Source organism: Talpa europaea (genome assembly GCF_964194135.1).
Source record: "Talpa europaea genome assembly, chromosome: 1".
Lineage (NCBI taxonomy): Eukaryota > Metazoa > Chordata > Mammalia > Eulipotyphla > Talpidae > Talpa > Talpa europaea.
The window spans coordinates 115,175,086-115,193,326 of record NC_140073.1 but is presented as its reverse complement, the minus strand read 5'-3'; the positions used below and the strand labels follow the sequence as shown (position 1 = coordinate 115,193,326).

At 36.7% G+C, this 18,241-nt stretch overlaps 1 protein-coding gene across 1 annotated transcript in view; it reads left to right on the top strand.

The window, feature by feature from the left end:
• The window catches only part of TTN (titin), a gene marked incomplete at both ends in the record, with an annotated part of 277,818 nt that overhangs the window by 21,145 nt on the left and 238,432 nt on the right, over nucleotides 1–18,241 (top strand). The window contains 17 exon segments of the mRNA XM_084258850.1: nucleotides 1,615–1,752; nucleotides 2,224–2,361; nucleotides 5,724–6,017; nucleotides 6,121–6,243; nucleotides 7,588–7,869; nucleotides 8,114–8,179; nucleotides 9,332–9,590; nucleotides 9,803–9,857; nucleotides 9,974–10,189; nucleotides 11,850–11,992; nucleotides 13,294–13,499; nucleotides 13,978–14,211; nucleotides 14,320–14,558; nucleotides 15,533–15,804; nucleotides 15,945–16,109; nucleotides 16,212–16,380; nucleotides 16,486–18,179. Of these exon segments, the coding sequence (XP_084114976.1) occupies nucleotides 1,615–1,752; nucleotides 2,224–2,361; nucleotides 5,724–6,017; nucleotides 6,121–6,243; nucleotides 7,588–7,869; nucleotides 8,114–8,179; nucleotides 9,332–9,590; nucleotides 9,803–9,857; nucleotides 9,974–10,189; nucleotides 11,850–11,992; nucleotides 13,294–13,499; nucleotides 13,978–14,211; nucleotides 14,320–14,558; nucleotides 15,533–15,804; nucleotides 15,945–16,109; nucleotides 16,212–16,380; nucleotides 16,486–18,179 (4,693 nt within the window).

The following is an 18,241-nucleotide window of genomic DNA, read 5'->3' as shown; positions in this document are numbered from 1 at the left end:
ACACACACACACAAAATCAGCCATGAACATTCCAACTAATTATCACAGTGAGGAAATATTGGACATCAAGGGAGACCAGTATTTCTTCAAGAAAGTACCCTAATTCCTGATTGTTCAGACAGCTAGAAGCGTTTGCTGCCTTTATGCTATAAAGTCACATGAGAACAACTTCAACATCACCAAAGTCCACTTCTCTCACATGTGTGAAATCAAGCAAAAGCCATGTAGTTTGAATTCTTTTATGCCTATGTTCCCCTTTCTGGATTATAAGCTCTTTGTTGAGCTCAGAGCCACTTTTTAAAAATTAATTACTTTTTTTACATCATTGTTCATTTTTAAACAATATTTGCTTCCCCCCACCCCCTCAGGTGTAGTCCCCATAGAGTTTCCTTCCCCAAGGCACCGGTGCACCATCACTTCAGTCCCCTGTGCTCCTCCCTCCCTCCCTCTGATCCCTCTCCCTCCTCCTCCCCTGCAGGATGTCTCTGATTTATAATTGTCAGAGCCACTTTTTGAAGTCTGAGTGCCTGAACACTCTAGTTGACCTAATCAAAGGTCTAACTTCCCTGTTGTACTGTAATGCTGGTGGCTGGTAAGCTCAGCCTGACAGTAGTTTTTGGACAACTTGCCAGATGCCACTAATGTATCAACATGTCTCAAAGACAAGACAGTTTCAGTTTTTAGAGCAATCTGATAAGAGGCAAAAGGGACATCTATTCCTCAGGAGGGAAAAAAAAAAATGTTTTCAACACAACACAAAACCCTTAAAGCAAAAAGGTGATACTTTCTCACCACTAAGTATTCGGTATGCTACTCGATGTTGCAGGGTTATCTTGCCATTTCTTTTGTACCTTTTAAATTCAAGTCTTTATTTTACTCTGAACATTAGATAATACAGGAAGCTGAGACAACTGCTGTATCTACAGTGGTAGTTGCCACTGCAAAGCCCACAGAACTAGAAACAGACCTGGGGGCTCCAGAAGAAATTGCCACAACACAAGATCAAATGCACAGAACTGATGAAAAGGTGATGACTCCACACTACTATGAAGTTCACTTTTCTATCATTTCATTTGCAAGTCACCTCTATTCTCATCATGGCTCTTAATCATCACTTTTTCACCTTTTCTAACTCACACAGGAAATGTTGGAATCTTACATGAATGTTTTGCCACCTACGTTATCTAGCTTTCACTGCCACTTTTCATACCTAACTTCTGGACTTTCTTTGGATTGTGACTAATACATTATCATTCACTTTAATATTCTCTATACAGTGTACAAGACAGTTGATAAAATGCAAAATTATAAGTTGTTTATGACTTTACTAGAATTTACCATTGATTATAAGAAGAAGAATGTGTGTGGGAGAAATGCACCCTTTATCTTTTATTGCTAATCATATTTTTTCTTTTAGATTGAATTTATTTTTACATTTCATCAGTGAAACAGTATGGATGATCAGAGCAACAAATGATATAGTTGTGTGATTAAAATATTCTTGAATAGGGAGAAATTCCTTACTCTCTCACTATTGACTTAAGTTTCGTTTACTAGAGACTGTATGAAACTTAATGACCTTTTCTTGCCTTTTTCTTTTAATTACATAACCAGAAAATGAAAGAAACTAGGAAAACAGTGGTACCTAAAGTTATAGTGGCCACACCCAAAGTCAAAGAACAAGATTTAGTATCGAGAACTAGAGAAGACATCACCACCAAAAGAGAACAAGTTCAAATAACTCAGGAAAAGGTGAATACAGATATTTGAGCTTCATTTTAAAACTAATTTCCAGCAAACCTTTAACTATTATGTGGTCTAAATGATTAATCTGTATTTTCCTTTTTAGATCCCAAACTAAAAGCAGAACATAAATGTGTGACTGCATACTATTAATTTTGTCTGCACATTTGATTTTCATTCATCCATAACATTTGTAATTAATTTTGCTCATGACTATTATTTGCATGAAGATTAGCATTTTTAGTCTAATTTTTTTAAAAAAGCAATTATGGAATCATCCAGAGATTTTTTTATAATTAATATTCCCAAGTTTTGTGATACCCAGTCAGTGGATGGAAATATTGCTCAGTAAAAGTTGGCTTCTTTCATGTAGTTACCCCTGAATAATTTTACTTGCATCCCCATTAAGCAGAGGGAAGGGTAATACCACATATGTCTGATACCCTGTACAATTTAAACTGACTTTACTGTAATAATCAGATGAGAAAGGAAGCTGAGAAAATTGCCTTGTCTACAATAGCAATGGCTACTTCTAAGGCCAAAGAACAAGAAACAGTACTGAGAACTAGAGAAGGAATGGGTACTAGACAAGAACAATTCCAAGTTACTCATGGAAAGGTGACTATTGCTATTCCAAGTGTGAAATCCCCTATAATAATACATTAATTCTGAATCTCGGTAAAATCCCCTATTATATTGATATTAAATTTCAGAATGTCTTATGTATGACACTGTTAATCTAAGATAAACAATTAAAAAATAAAAAATCCAACTATTTATTATTGTTAATTTATAACATCTTCCTCTTACTACTGATTACCTCACTATTTCCATGTTTTACTATCTAGAAGTTCTCCAACAGTTGATGACTGAAATTGAATTGAATTAAAATTGTAGGCTAATTTTAAGATACTCCATGAACATAAAAATAATGTATAAGTAAATAATGACTTACTGTCAAGAAGATGTATGTTTTGAAGGAGTCATAAATTCAGGATATTATGTTGTAGAATATGGATTTATCTCAGGAAATTACCCATAAGTCTCTTCATGTGAAACTTTATGTTTTTCTCCTTTGTAAATATGAGATGAGAAAAGAAGCTGAGAAAATTGTAGTGCCTGCCAAGGTAGTTCCCACTAAAGCTAGAAAAGGTGTAATACTAAAATCTAGAGAAGAAATTAGCCATAATAAATACACACAAGCCATGAAAAGGTGATAGCATGTATTTGTAGCTCTGAAATTTCCATGAATTAACTTATTTCCTATGATTCTGTCATTTACCCCAAGTGAGTTATTTACCTAATTTATTCTTTATTGCTAATACAGTGTTTGGGAATTGGCAATTAAAGCTTTTCAATTTCTTTAACTCGATAGCTAAGATCAGTCTATATTTCCCCCAATGTTTATATATACATATATATGTGTGTGTGTGTGTGTATATATATTTATCTTTTTCAAAACATGATTTAAGATCAACTTTCTAATATTTTTCCCAAGTCTGATATCGAATGGTATATCAGCCTGTCAGAAGTCTCATTGATGACACAAATTCTGATATGTAACATAATTTCTGCATGATTATTTTTAGATTTATATTTGTTCTGAATCACATACATTTGACTGTTATATTTTTGTTGTTAAGCTGAGAAAGTGTCTACACTCAAAGTAATGGTTACTATGGCAAAATTTACTAAGCTAGCCACACTATCAAGGACTAAAGATTTACTAAGGAAGAACAAATACATCTTTTCTGTGAGAGGATGAAAACAAACTGATGCTGTGGAGGTGAAAGCATTGTTTCATCCCATTTGATCATCATCTCTCATAACTTATCATCTATCACAAGTCGTTGTGCTCCTAGTGTTCCATTTAGTTGCTTAACTGATCCAGAAAACATTCAAGATGATTAGATTCAGTCTCGTTGTTTCAGAGAAACAGCATTTCCAGTTGTGAAAAGTACAATTAAATAACACTATTATTTTGTGTGCCATAACACACAAAAGTGTTATTAATTCTCAGCATTTTACTGCTACGAGTTGGGAGGTCTCCCAATTAAATTCTTTCTGATTATCTACATTCCAAATATAAGAGGGATGTTGGAGTCCACAAAAATAAAAGCAGCTACCAGCAGAGTGCTCATTTCTAGTAATCCAGCAAACAGCATGTGTATGTGGATTTAATACACATTAACTGAAGGAAACATATATAAATGTTCCCCCAATTTAAAATATTCTGCCATAATTAAAATTCCTTTTTTTACACAGGCTTTAAATTAAGAAGAAGATTTGTATATTTTAGTGGGCAAATGATAATTTTTTTATCCTAAATTTTCTCATTGTTTACATGAATAAAACTAAAACTCAACCTGCCTGCCTCATAAATTAGTTTGATGAGCCAAATAACATATAATACACATGCAATCATTCTATGCAATTATATATATTTATATTTTCTGTTGAAGTTGTTTACATTTTAAGATATCTATAAAGTTAAAATTAACTAGGCCTTTAGACCTATGCACAAACTTAATCCACCTAAGCCTCACCTATATTTTAGTTTTTTTCTAAGATGGAATCTGAAGTGAAGATGGCCTGTGCATTCCTTCAAGAGAAATTAGATTGTTTGTGGCTTCTTAGAAGCAAGAGCTGGACAAAATCATGATCACTAAGAGCAAAAAACCTCAGTTGTATCTTAAATGTTTCAGAGAATAATTTTTAAAGACATACAGGTAGCAAACTTGAAAAACATTTCAGATGCAGTCTAGATTCAGTTTACAGCAGCAGAGGAGAAAACTGAACATTAGTATAATATTCTGGCATTACTTTTAAAGAGCACTGATGGATATGGTATATGATTTTTACGATATGCTGTTTCTAAATACTGCATAGAATCATAACAGGTAAACCACATAACTGGTTTTTCTTTCTTTAAAAGAGAAATTCTTTTGCAAACTGTTTCTTATACTAACCAGTTTCATAAAAAAATGAGAAAACAACATTTCTGTTTTCTTCACATTGTCTTTCAGTAAATTAATTGAACATCCCTGGGAAAGGTTGTTCTCTTAAATTCAAATATGATAACACTTTCATTTTAATCACAATATCTTCATGTGATTTAAGAAAGATTTTCTAGTAGGTTTAAAAGTTCTTTTTTAAAGATTTATTTATTTATGCATACATGAACTGCGGTCTAGGCCAGAAGTGCAGGGGGGTGAGAGGATTCACCAGAACCAGAGTGGGGAGCCGAACAGGCAGATCTACTGAAATACACTGCTAAAGGGAGCGGTGGGTGAGACAGGAGAGGTCTGCTGTGCCATGTGGGTCAGCTCCCTGTCTTGGGGACTCAAACTCAGGCTGCAGTGGCTGGTGATAGCTTGGTGGTACTGAGACTTTAACACTTGTGCCACCAGGGAGGCCCAGGTTAAAAAGTTGTTATCCCTAGGGAATCATAAGTACATTAATATGCTCACTGTGTACTCATAAGTTTTCAAGGTATGTCACATTTGCATGAAACTGAACAACTCTATAGCACCTGATTTTTCTGTTTGGGCCTATAACAGTACTTGAGTATATTTTTGTCATTGTTGTCACTGCATCGACACCAGAAAAAAATAATAAAAAATAATGAATGAAGATAACTAGCACTAAAATTCTAACCATCTATTTTAGATAAAATACTAGAAAAACTCAAAATATCTTTACTACTTAATATACATATTATATTGTCCTTTGTTGTGCTATGTGATTTAATTTCTAGTCTAATTAAGAGGGCATTTATAAGTTGTATCTAGATAGATGTCTATACATTGCAATAATTATGAAATATTATGTTCCCAAATGCATTTCTATGTTACATTTCAGGAGTAACATAGTTTTTCAACATGGGTGCCATCTCTGTCAAGCCTTTAGGCATTTCCTGTTCTTGTCCCAACCTAACCTTTGATATTACAATGCATTAATTCTGGAAACCTTATTTCCAGGTGGGCGCTGGGAAAAAGGCAGAAGCTGTAGCAACAGTTGTTGCTGCAGTAGACCAGGCCCGTATCAGAGAGCCCAGAGTGCCTGGGCATCTGGAAGAATCCTACGCTCAGCAGACCACTTTGGAGTATGGCTACAAGGAGCAGGTTTCTGCCACAAAGGTAGCTGAGCATCCCCAGCGTCCAGCCTCAGAACCACACGTTGTCCCTAAAGCAGTCAAGCCTGGAGTGATCCAGGCTCCTTCTGAGACTCATATCACTACTACTGATCAAATGGGAATGCATATATCATCACAGGTGAGTCTGTACCCCTGATTTTTCAGCAATTCCATGGAAAAGCAAGCTTATCATTGTGGTCACCTGGTGAGTAGTGGTCTCACTGAGTTTCATTTCAACACAGATCAAAACTACTACAGATCTAACAACTGAAAGATTAGTCCATGTGGATAAACGCCCCCGCACAGCAAGCCCTCATTTTACTGTTTCAAAAATTTCTGTTCCTAAGACAGAAACTGGATACGAGGTAAGAAGTCTAAAACATAACAAAGAAATGTCTAGCTCAAAGGAAATAAGTATCTAGTGCATGATGGAGAGTATCTGATGTAGGCCTGTGTGAGCCTCTTTTTGGTTATGTCTGTTTACATTCATGGTGGACTCAGAATTTCCTAAAGCTCAGTTTTTAAAACTTGCCCCACAGGGTGAGACTTAAGTATACAAGGTCTTACTCCTCTGAGTAGACAGACACCTGCCCACCAGTCTCCTGTTTCATATTTTGTAGTGTGTGGTATATTATACAGTTTCATTTTCCTCTTGCTATAAGATTAGTATAACTTAGACTGTGTATCAGTAGTATAGACAGACATTGAAAGCTCATATTCATATACTCAAAGTAGCAAGATGGACAGGTAGTACTGTGTAGTGACTGGGTTGAATTTGGAATCAAACAGCCCTGAGCTAATATCTCAGCTACACTCCTTATTATTCTGCCACCAGGAGCCAGTTAATATGTATAAAAACCTCACCAAGTTCACACCACTTAATAACCTTTCATATTAGTCACTATTGTTTTTATTATGCACATCCAAGATGCAATACAAACATTGCATGCCTTCAAAGAATTTCAGGGTACTTTTAATATTTTACATTTAAAATATTTAATAAGTTAATACTCATTGTTAAGTATGAATTTATAATTTATATCTTATAATTATAATGCATACTTATACTTTAATTATGAGCTTATAATTAAATATTAATTATAAATATAAAATTACTATATTTAACATATATAAAAGCTCCAATTTCATATATTAGGGATGGGCCCAAGTTACTATTAAAACCAAATCACCATAGACAACAACAGAATTAAACAATAAGGAAGACTTTAAAATATTCTTTTGAATGTCTCCATTTTCACTTTTCACACAGATTGTGACTGAAAACTAAGTATGTTGTTTTCAACTAGTTCTTAGGAATATACTGAGTATTTTTAATAATTTATTGATTTTGAATTTCAAATACAGCTTTCATGGGGATAGTTAAAGTGAAAATTTATGACTGAGCTTTATAAGAACCTCAGTCTCTTTATAATAAGAATGTAAAATGAAGAACTCTTAATACAACTCCCTAAGAAAGAAATATTCAAATATGTTTTACAAACTGGCAGGAATGACCATGAGTTTTAACAAGTGGCTTATCTCTAATTGACTTTTCACGAACTGTAAGAATGAAAATGAGAATATTAAAAAATGAGCCATATAGAAAATAGACTGAGACTCACCATAGGAATGCTAAGTGGCAAAGAACCTCTAAGTGACAATTTGGATGACAGTCAAATAACTTTATTATCTGACTCCATTCTATTTAGGCATCCATAGCCGGTAGCGCTATTGCTACATTACAGAAAGAGTTGTCAACCACAACTTCTGCTCAGAAGATCACCAAATCTGTGAAGGCACCCACTGTGAAGCCTGGCGAGAGTAGAATGAGAGCAGAGCTCACCCCATCACCCCAGTTCCCCTTTGCTGACATACCAGAGACTTACAAGAGTCAGGCTGGCATTGAAGTGAAAAAGGAAGTGGGGGTGAGCATCGCTGGCAGCACAATCCGTGAAGAACGCTTTGAAGTGTTGCACGGCCGGGAAGCCAAGGTGGGTCACTGGATTGAGTGCTTTTTCCTGACCCACTCCTATGGAGCAGGGCCCAGCAATTAGTTTGTAGTGCAAATGGAGTAAGCCAGGCATCTCGCCTTTCTCCTTACCATGCTCACATTTACTTTTATTGAGCATGATATGGGTCACAGTTCTTTTTCTTAAATTATTTGTACAATTTTGTAATTGCTAGAATCCCCCTAATTTCATGGGTGTTTTGTAACATCATCTTTAAAACTTGTAGGTAACAGAAACAGCGAGAGTACCTGCACCTGTTGAAATCCCTGTTACTCCGCCAACTTTAGTCTCGGTGAGTAAAGAAGTTGGTTATGTTGGTCTTTATGCATATTTGGTCAAATAATTTTAATACATGCACAGATCAGTTGCACAAACTGGAAAATGGCATCAGTGAATTTACAAATATTAATTTTAAGACCATCCACTATTTGGTAAGAAAAAGGGATATTCTTTGGGCAACCATCTGTCATGTATTCAACAGAGTGAATGAGTTTCTATTATGGTAAGGCATCATTGTGAGAGCCATAAATAGAGTTAGACTGATACAACCCTCTGAAATCTTGGCCTTATAATCAGAGAAAATGTACATTGACAAGCATAGTAAAATATAGAAAGTCATAAGCACCCCAACAGAGGAAGCATCCAGAGGAAGAATGAATTTCTTCCAATTGGGAGAGCTTTGTTGAAAAGCCAGTGTTTGCAGCTGAACCTTCAAGCTTCTTTGGGATTTGAAGATGAAAATAAGAGAGGTTATAGAATTGCCTCATTACATCTTTGAACCACCTTACATTTATTTCAGTGTAGGATTCTGCGCCCTTCCATATGTGAAAATGTTATTCCTGTGAAACTTCCATTAGCTGAGATGCTGTAAAGCAAAGAAGCAGTTACCACTCATTTATATGGAAAGTCATTGAAGCATTGAAGGGTCAAATAAATAATACACCAACTCTTATTAGATTGCACATAGGAGCTAACATAACATGGACATACTGTAAAAGCAGGAGCCATAAGATAACCCCCTAGCTGCATGAAGCAATCCTGGGAAGGAGCTTAGAGGCGGGTCTCGGAAACTCTCAGGTCTGCCTACAGAGCACAGCCTGTCACAGAAGCAGCACTCGACACTGGGTCACTTTCCCACTTGTGTTGTAAATGTGTAAAGCCTCTTCAGATTTCTTTCGACTAGCAAAACAGGTACTAATGATGGTATTTTGTAAAAGCAAAAAGTGGCATAACAGGAACTTTGAAAAGCAGAAGTGCCTGTATTCCAATTTCTAGGGGAGTCTTTTTACTAATATTATTCTAGAGTCCTGGTTGAAAAGCACAAAAACATTTTATGGCAATTAGAATGTGCAAGTTCAAACCCCACATTTGTCATAATGTTTGGAGATAATGCATGAAGGTGCACAAATGACAATATATCCCTTTTCTCTCTTTTTTTCTTCAGGGTTTAAAAAATGTGACTGTCATAGAAGGTGAATCTGTCACCTTGGAGTGTCACATTTCTGGATACCCATCCCCAAAAGTGACATGGTACAGAGAAGACTACCAAATAGAGAGTTCCATCGATTTCCAGATCACCTTCCAGAGTGGAATTGCTCGCCTGATGATTCGCGAAGCCTTTGCGGAGGACAGCGGGCGATTTACTTGCAGCGCCGTGAACGAGGCTGGGACTGTGAGCACATCCTGTTATCTTGCTGTGCAGGGTGAGTGGTCCGCTCCACAGCCTTTCTCTCTTGTCATCATTCTCCCTCCAATACTTCCCAAAATATGCACTCTGCTTACCTCACAATAGTGCTCCTTTCAGAGTTGAAAAGCAAAGGAGGGAGATTATGAGGTAGATTATGACATACTTAGCAGAAGTCACTGACAAAACAGATTAAATGCCTGTCTTAAATGAGACATTTCTGTCTTCTAGTGTCAGAGGAATTTGAAAAGGAAACAACTGAAAAATTTACCACAGAAGAAAAACGGTAAGACATTCTTTTGTTAATGCATTGCTATTCTAGTACAGTTTTGATTTTTTCAGTGTCCTTAGTATTGGTAAATTGCATGTCAGAAGCTAAAATGAAGGCAATTCTCTTTTCAGCTTTATCGAGTCAAGAGATGTGGTAATGACTGATACTAGCATCACAGAAGAACAGGCAGGGCCCGGAGAACCTGCGGCTCCTTTCTTTATCACAAAGCCAGTGGTCCAGAAGCTCGTGGAAGGTGCTAGTGTTGTGTTCGAATGCCAGATTGGTGGCAACCCGAGGCCCCACATCTACTGGAAAAAATCCGGAGTTCCTCTAACCACAGGATACAGGTATTTTTGATGGTTGAATTATGAGTCCTATGTGACTTAGAGGATATGTATATGAAGCCTGGAGAGAAATAGAATTTACTGACTGCTCCATCCCCCGAATGCAGATTCTTTCATTCTGGAGCCTATATAGTTTGTTTTGAGGTATTCTCACATTTTTGTACAGTCTTACTGACAAAACTGAATGGATGGTATTTTTTATATTCTAGATTTATTCATATATAGTGCTATTAAAATAGAGAAGATGTAGATTTTCAAAAGCACACAGAGAGTCAAAATCTTCTATGAAAGATATGAGACAAAACAAAACTTTCAATAAAAATACATTATAACTAAGTCACTTGAAAATAAAAGAATGAGGATCATATAATGAGGACTAAAACTTGTTATACATGAAAATCTATGCTGATAAATTTGCTGGAAATTAATATAAAATTCAGCTTTGAATTTCCTGAGATGTTACAAAAAGGGGTAATAACCTTATAATCTAGTTTAAAATGTACTTATATTATCTTAAATAGAAATACAGTGTACTGGAGGGTCAATACTATAATATTCAAAGTAACATATTATTTTGATTATTAATTTGACCTTCAAATTGTGAAAATGAACAAATACAAAACACCTATGTATTCAAATGACTTCCTCATTTGCTGTCGTAAAATCTGAAGCCCCATCTCCAACCCTCCACCCCATGGCACAAGGGGTTAAGATACAACCTATGAAGCTGTCTGCAGCCACTGCAGCACAAGTTCGATCCCCGGTCAGGGAGGTGACACACATGGTGCAGCAGACCTCTCCTGACTCTTCCGCTGCTTGCTTCAGTCAGTCTGCCTGTTCTGTTCCCCACTCTCTCTGGTGAGTGCTCTCACCTCCCATACCTCTGGCCTGTACCCCGGTTCTTGTATGCATAAATAAATAAATATTAAAGAAATACAAAATAAAATCTGAAGCCTCTTATTTCCCCACAGCCAATTCCAGCAGGACAGGTTTCTTCCACTATCAAAAAGTAGGATGTTCCTATGAAATCTTTTATGAACTGAAATGACTTAAAGCAAAGGAATAATTACCATCAATTTATATGGAAAAACTTTTGATCATTTGCATATGCAAAAAAATAACATACCAAATCATACCAAATAACACATAAAACCTAAAATAACACTTCACATAATAAAAGTAGGAAGGTATGACAAATATGCAAACTGTCGAAAATAGCTCCTGGCAAGTGTTCTCTCAGGTCAGGCCGTGCACAGCCTGCCAAACAAACTAAACTGTGTTAACACTTCTAGATTTTTGTTATAAAAATCAAAAATCTCTTTAATTTCTTTCAGCTAGGAAAAACAGGCACATATGTAGGTCTTTCATAAATGCTAAGTAGTATAACAGGAACTTTCAAAACTTGGGTGATAGCTGTATTGTCTCCTATTAGTTATTTTAAAAAGCATCTTAGTGTGCTTTAAAATGAAATTTTTTAACTTGTTAGGTTCTCATTACTCATGTCCATGCACTTTACTTAGTTTTCAGAAATCTTATATTCCATGGTGGAGCTTAGTCACATTTATGTTCAGTGTCTTATCCCCCATATTCACATAAAGGTTATTTTATTCACAAGAGGGTAGTTTATGACTGAATTTTTTTTTGCTTGTTCCTATCTATAAAGGTACAAAGTGAGTTATAACAAACAGACTGGTGAATGCAAACTGGTGATTTCTATGACTTTTCCTGATGATGCTGGAGAATACACTATTGTTATTCGTAATAAGCATGGAGAAACTTCTGCTTCTGCCTCCTTGCTTGGAGAAGGTAAGTGCATCTCTAAGTGTTCTGATATACATGATAAGAACAGAAATGGGGGGAAGTAATAATACCAAGTGCTTGTTGAAAGGCCTGTTGTAGAATCCAGGGAATACTGGCTCTGTGCCCCTCCCCCCTCCCTTGACTTCAGCTATTACAGGAGGTGGTCTAGACAGCATGGCCTCAAAAGCCACCTTCGTGCTAACCATCTAAGGTTTTAGCAATCGTTTCAATTTGGTGCATTTATTTCAAGCCATATCATGCTTTTGAAGATGCAAGGATTCTAAATCCAGTTGACTCCCAGATCCAGGCAGTTAATATTAGTGAATGCAATGAAGACAGCAGCAAACTAGAGAGCCCAGACCTTGCTGCAAGGGGCAGTAACACCCCACGGCCAACATGTTATTGCCAGGCACATGTGTACCAAGTTCAGTGTTGCTAGATCTTCCAACATTTTGCTCCCCCTGGAGTATCATGGTTTTTACATCCTTGTTAATGTTTTGACAGTACAGTCTAGTTCCCTCAGGTATAGTTACTATAGCACCAGAGCACCCAGAGTCTTCCACCATAAACCACTGTGCTGTCCTCCCCTCCCTGTCCTACCCAGCCCCTGTCCCTCACCCTCTGGATGAACTATGGTCAGCTTTCAAGGGCTGTTTTAAAGTTTGTCTTTGACCCTTTGTTTGGTTTCTCTGTATTCTCCATAAAAGTGACACCATCTGGTATTTATCTTTCTCCTTCTGGCTTATTCACTTAGCATAATCCCTTCCTAGAACTTCCAACATTTTAAATAAAAACTGGAAAACAGGAATTTCTATTTTTAAGTACTCTGAAATAAATGTAATAGTGTCCAGACCAAACAAAATGTATCTGTGGGGGAATATTTTCTGTGCTTTGCTGTTCACATTTACAATGGACCTCCCCAGGCTCTGTATCATCTGAAATCTGCACAACATCCTTGAGAGAAACTTAGGATATTTGTTCCCATAAAAAGGTAAAACATTCAAGATCTAGGAAGGTAAATGAATTGCCAATGCCACAGAGCAAGTGAGGAAAACCTCCAGGGTAGATCCCAAAGACTGTTGATACAAAATTATTCCTATAATTCCTATATAGTGAATGATTTGACTTGTTAGCATAAGCTAACTTTTGAGATTCAGTCTAATAAATATTAATGGAGTACTTTGATTGTAAGATTTGTAAAATCTGATTTTAGGTTATAAATTTTCTCTAGTATAGGGCTTACCTGAATGAACAGTTACCTAGAGGCTTTTTCATAATTAAAAATTAACTATGGTCTTAACTCCTAGCTGAGTATGAGTCACTGATGAAGTCCCAGCAAGAAATGTTTTATCAGACACAAATGACTACATTTATGCAAGAACCTAAAGTTGGAGAAATAGCCCCTGGATTTATCTACTCTGATTATGAAAAAGAGTATGAAAAAGAACAGGCCTTAATTAGGAGGAAAATGGCCAAAGATACTGTAATGGTCAGAACTTATGTAGAAGACCAGGTAAGTATAAAAATGATGACTAAGTGATCGTTTTATAAGTTATTATTTCCTCTCACAACGTCCTTCTTTATCTGATATTTTCACTTTCAAGTGATGGGTTCAGGGTTTGTACTATTAGTAGGTCCAGGTTAGCTGCTGACAAGTCTCCTAAATCTTCATGGCATATTACACATATAACTTTACAAATAGAGATTATACATATATAGGGAAAAGACAAATATTAGCCCAACCACATTCATTACTGCTAAGATGCCTTCATCTGTATGATGAACATCCCAAATGTAACTCATGCTCCTGAAATACCACTGACACAAGATGCCTGTAAAACAAGCAAACAAAAAAGCCATCTAGATTTTTCTCCCAGTTAAAAATTGATACAGTTAAAAATTTATCAATTATTATCCTGGAAACTAATATACATCCTTAAATATAGTCAGGATACATCTTTTTAACAAACTCATTTTTTTTTACTACATAGGAATTCCATATTTCTTCTTTTGAAGAAAGACTTATTAAAGAAATTGAATATAGGATAATAAAGACTACATTAGAAGAACTTCTTGAAGAAGATGGAGAAGAAAAGATGGCAGTTGACATTTCTGAATCTGATGCTGTTGAAGCAGGATTTGATTTAAGAGTCAAGAATTATAGAATTCTTGAAGGGATGGGTGTTACTTTTCATTGCAAGATGTCTGGATATCCATTACCCAAGGTAAAATATAAACATTTATCATACCTCAATACTGTAATAAAACACAAATAGGTTATACCATAGTATTTTATCTCAATTTTATCCACATATGCATGGCATTCTTTGCAGATTGCATGGTACAAAGATGGCAAGCGCATCAAACATGGAGAGAGATACCAAATGGACTTTCTACAAGATGGCAGAGCCAGTCTGCGCATACCTGTTGTTCTTCCAGAAGATGAAGGCATCTATACTGCTTTTGCCAGCAATATGAAAGGAAATGCAATTTGCTCAGGGAAGTTGTATGTGGAGCCTGCTGCTCCACTCAGTGCTCCAACTTTCATACCAGAGCCCATGAGCAGAATCAGGTAAAACTCATTATAATTTGGGTTGATTAGCGTCAACCCAGATATCCCAATATATAACTATTGCATGAGATGAAGAAACTGAAGGTTGAGCTAGCACTGGAACTTGTCGTGAGCAGTAGAGAGGATTGCCAAGAGTTTTTATTTTTTGCCCCTCTGTGAGATAGAGAAAGCATTTTCATTAGTGTATTATACCATTTTGCCAGTGCTATACAAATATTATGAAGGCCAGACAGGTTTACTTAATATCTGTTGTTACATATATAATCCTTAATTTATAATCAATCCTGCAATTTAGGAATTATTATTATATTTTAGAAGTGAGAACTCTTCTGTGTTTTCTGTGATATTGTGAAAATTGCCTTAGTTTATCCAGCCTATACATGGTGGTGTCAGCCCTAACCAGCCTGGCTACAGTGTATAGATAGGGTTAGAGTTTTTTGTTTTTTCAAATATAATTTCCATGTTTTTCCTCCTTTTTGATAAAGAAGTATGTTTTTCTTATTGCACAAATTGATTCAGGGGTTTTTATTCTTATTATTCATTGATTTATTTAACCAACCAACACTTATTGAGATATCTCAGTAGTTGACTCTAAAAGGTCTGGTGACTGATTCTTAATGATGAACACCTAAATTTTACATTATATTATAATGCAATATTACTTCAATTATTTTTTTTTAAGATTTGGTGATTAATCAAGTCTACTTTAATGTGATGAGGAAAAGACAGCATTAAGGATACTTCCAAGATTTAGAGAGTGGATTCCTGGCTGTGTTGAATGATTATTGACAAAAACTGAAGATAAAATATAGCTTTGCAGACAATAACAATGTATTGTTTTTTGGGTTTGAGGTACCTCTAATATGCACAAGAAATAAATTCTAAAATAACATTAATGAACATGATAGAAAGAGGTTGTTAATTTTGCTTAGTTTTCTCTACACCTCATGAAAATATTCCATTTTGTTTTTCAGATCTGTCTCTCCACGTTCAGTCAGCAGATCTCCTATACGCATGTCCCCTGCACGGATGTCTCCTGCACGGATGTCCCCTGCACGGATGTCCCCTGCACGGATGTCCCCTGGGCGCAGGCTGGAGGATGCTGATGAGTCACAACTTGAGAGATTGTATAAGCCAGTCTTTGTGTTAAAACCCACTTCTTTCAAATGTTTAGAAGGACAAACTGCCAGATTTGATTTAAAAGTTGTGGGTAGACCTATGCCAGAGACCTTCTGGTTTCATGATGGTAAGTATGATAAGTTTTTGCAAACAAACTTTTAAACACAATAATGAGTAGGATAAGTGTGCCATCAATTAAAAATAAACTGTTTTAACTTTTTTTGTTTTTTACTTAATTTTTTAATGAATTTACTTCTCTTTTGACAGGCCAGCAAGTTATCAATGACTTTACACATAAAGTAGTCATTAAAGAAGATGGTACCCAATCATTGATTATTGTCCCTGCTGCACCCAGTGACTCTGGAGAATGGATTGTGGTTGCACAAAACAGGGCAGGAAAAGCTTCAGTTTCCGTGACTTTAAATGTGGAAGGTATTTATTCTTAAAAATTAAAAAAGAAAATTGTCTTATCACTTATGTTGTAAACTGGTATTTCAGTCCTACTTGCTCTAAATCATGACCTATATTTTTTAGCTGTGGAACATCAGGTAAAGCCAATGTTTGTGGAAAAACTGAAAAATGTCAGTGTAAAGGAAGGTTCCCGACTTGAAATGAAAGTCAAAGCCATCGGTAGCCCCAACCCTGACATTGTATGGTTGAAAAACAGTGACATCATTGTGCCCCATAAATATCCAAAAATCAGGTTAGTTTGCTTGGAAATAATAAAACTAAGCTCCTCATACAAATCCAATAATCATGGAAGCTATAACTAAGTCTATTTGATGTGTTTTTTATTCACTTTTTATAGAATTGAAGGAACCAAGGGAGAAGCTGCCCTTAAAATTGAATCCACTGTCAGCCAAGATTCTGCCTGGTATACTGCAACTGCTATTAATAAGGCTGGACGAGACACCACAAGATGTAAAGTAAATGTTGAAGTTGAGTTTGCAGAACCTGAACCAGAGAGAAAATTAGTCATCCCACGAGGAACATACAAAGCAAAGGAGATTGCAGCCCCAGAACTGGAACCCCTCCATTTGCGATATGGTCAAGAGCAATGGGAAGAGGGAGACCTCTATGACAAAGAGAAACAACAAAAACCGTTTTTCAAGAAAAAACTCACTTCCTTAAGACTCAAGCGCCTTGGGCCTGCTCACTTTGAATGCAGACTCACACCCATTGGAGACCCAACAATGGTGGTGGAATGGCTCCATGATGGAAAGCCACTTGAAGCAGCCAACAGGCTCCGTATGATCAATGAATTTGGGTATTGCAGTCTTGATTATGGAGTTGCATATTCCAGAGACAGTGGTGTCATTACTTGCAGAGCCACTAACAAATATGGAACAGACCATACATCTGCTACTCTGATTGTTAAAGATGAGAAAAGTCTTGTGGAAGAATCTCAACTGCCCGAGGGGAGAAAAGGCTTACAGAGAATTGAAGAATTAGAGAGGATGGCTCATGAAGGTGCACTTACAGGTGTAACAACCGATCAAAAAGAGAAGCAAAAGCCAGACATGGTCTTGTTCCCAGAGCCAGTGCGAGTACTTGAAGGGGAGACTGCCAGATTCCGCTGCCGAGTGACAGGTTACCCTCAGCCCAAAGTCAACTGGTATCTCAATGGACAGCTCATCCGCAAAAGCAAAAGGTTCAGAGTTCGCTATGATGGCATTCATTATCTAGATATTGTGGACTGTAAATCATATGATACAGGTGAAGTCAAGGTCACCGCAGAAAACCCTGAAGGCATGATGGAGCATAAAGTGAAACTTGAGATTGAACAGAGGGAAGATTTTAGGACTGTCCTCAGACGAGCACCTGAACCAAAGCCCGAGTTTCACATACATGAATCTGGAAAACTGCAGTTTGAAGTACAAAAAGTAGATAGACCCGTTGATACCACTGAAACCAAGGAAATTGTGAAGTTAAAAAGGGCCGAAAGAATTACCCATGAAAAAACGTCTGAAGAGTCAGAAGAACTGCGCAGTAAATTCAAGCGCAGAACAGAGGAGGGATACTACGAAGCCATCACAGCTGTGGAGCTCAAGTCTCGCAAGAAGGACGAATCCTATGAAGAGCTCCTCAAGAAGACGAAAGATGAACTTCTCCACTGGACCAAGGAGTTAACTGAAGAAGAGAAGAAAGCCCTTGCTGAGGAAGGCAAAATCACTATTCCAACTTTTAAACCTGATAAAATCGAATTAAGTCCTAGCATGGAGGCCCCTAAAATTTTTGAAAGAATCCAAAGCCAAACAGTCGGTCAAGGATCTGACGCACACTTCCGGGTCAGAGTTGTGGGAAAACCAGATCCGGAGTGTGAATGGTACAAAAATGGTGTAAAAATTGAACGTTCTGACCGAGTCTACTGGTACTGGCCTGAAGACAATGTCTGTGAACTGGTCATAAGGGATGTGACAGCTGAGGACTCTGCCAGCATCATGGTGAAGGCCATCAACATAGCTGGGGAAACTTCGAGCCATGCCTTCTTACTTGTCCAAGGTAATTTGAGTTTCTCTCCCTGGATGGATTTGTCTATCCATAAATATCCATTAGTGTATTCT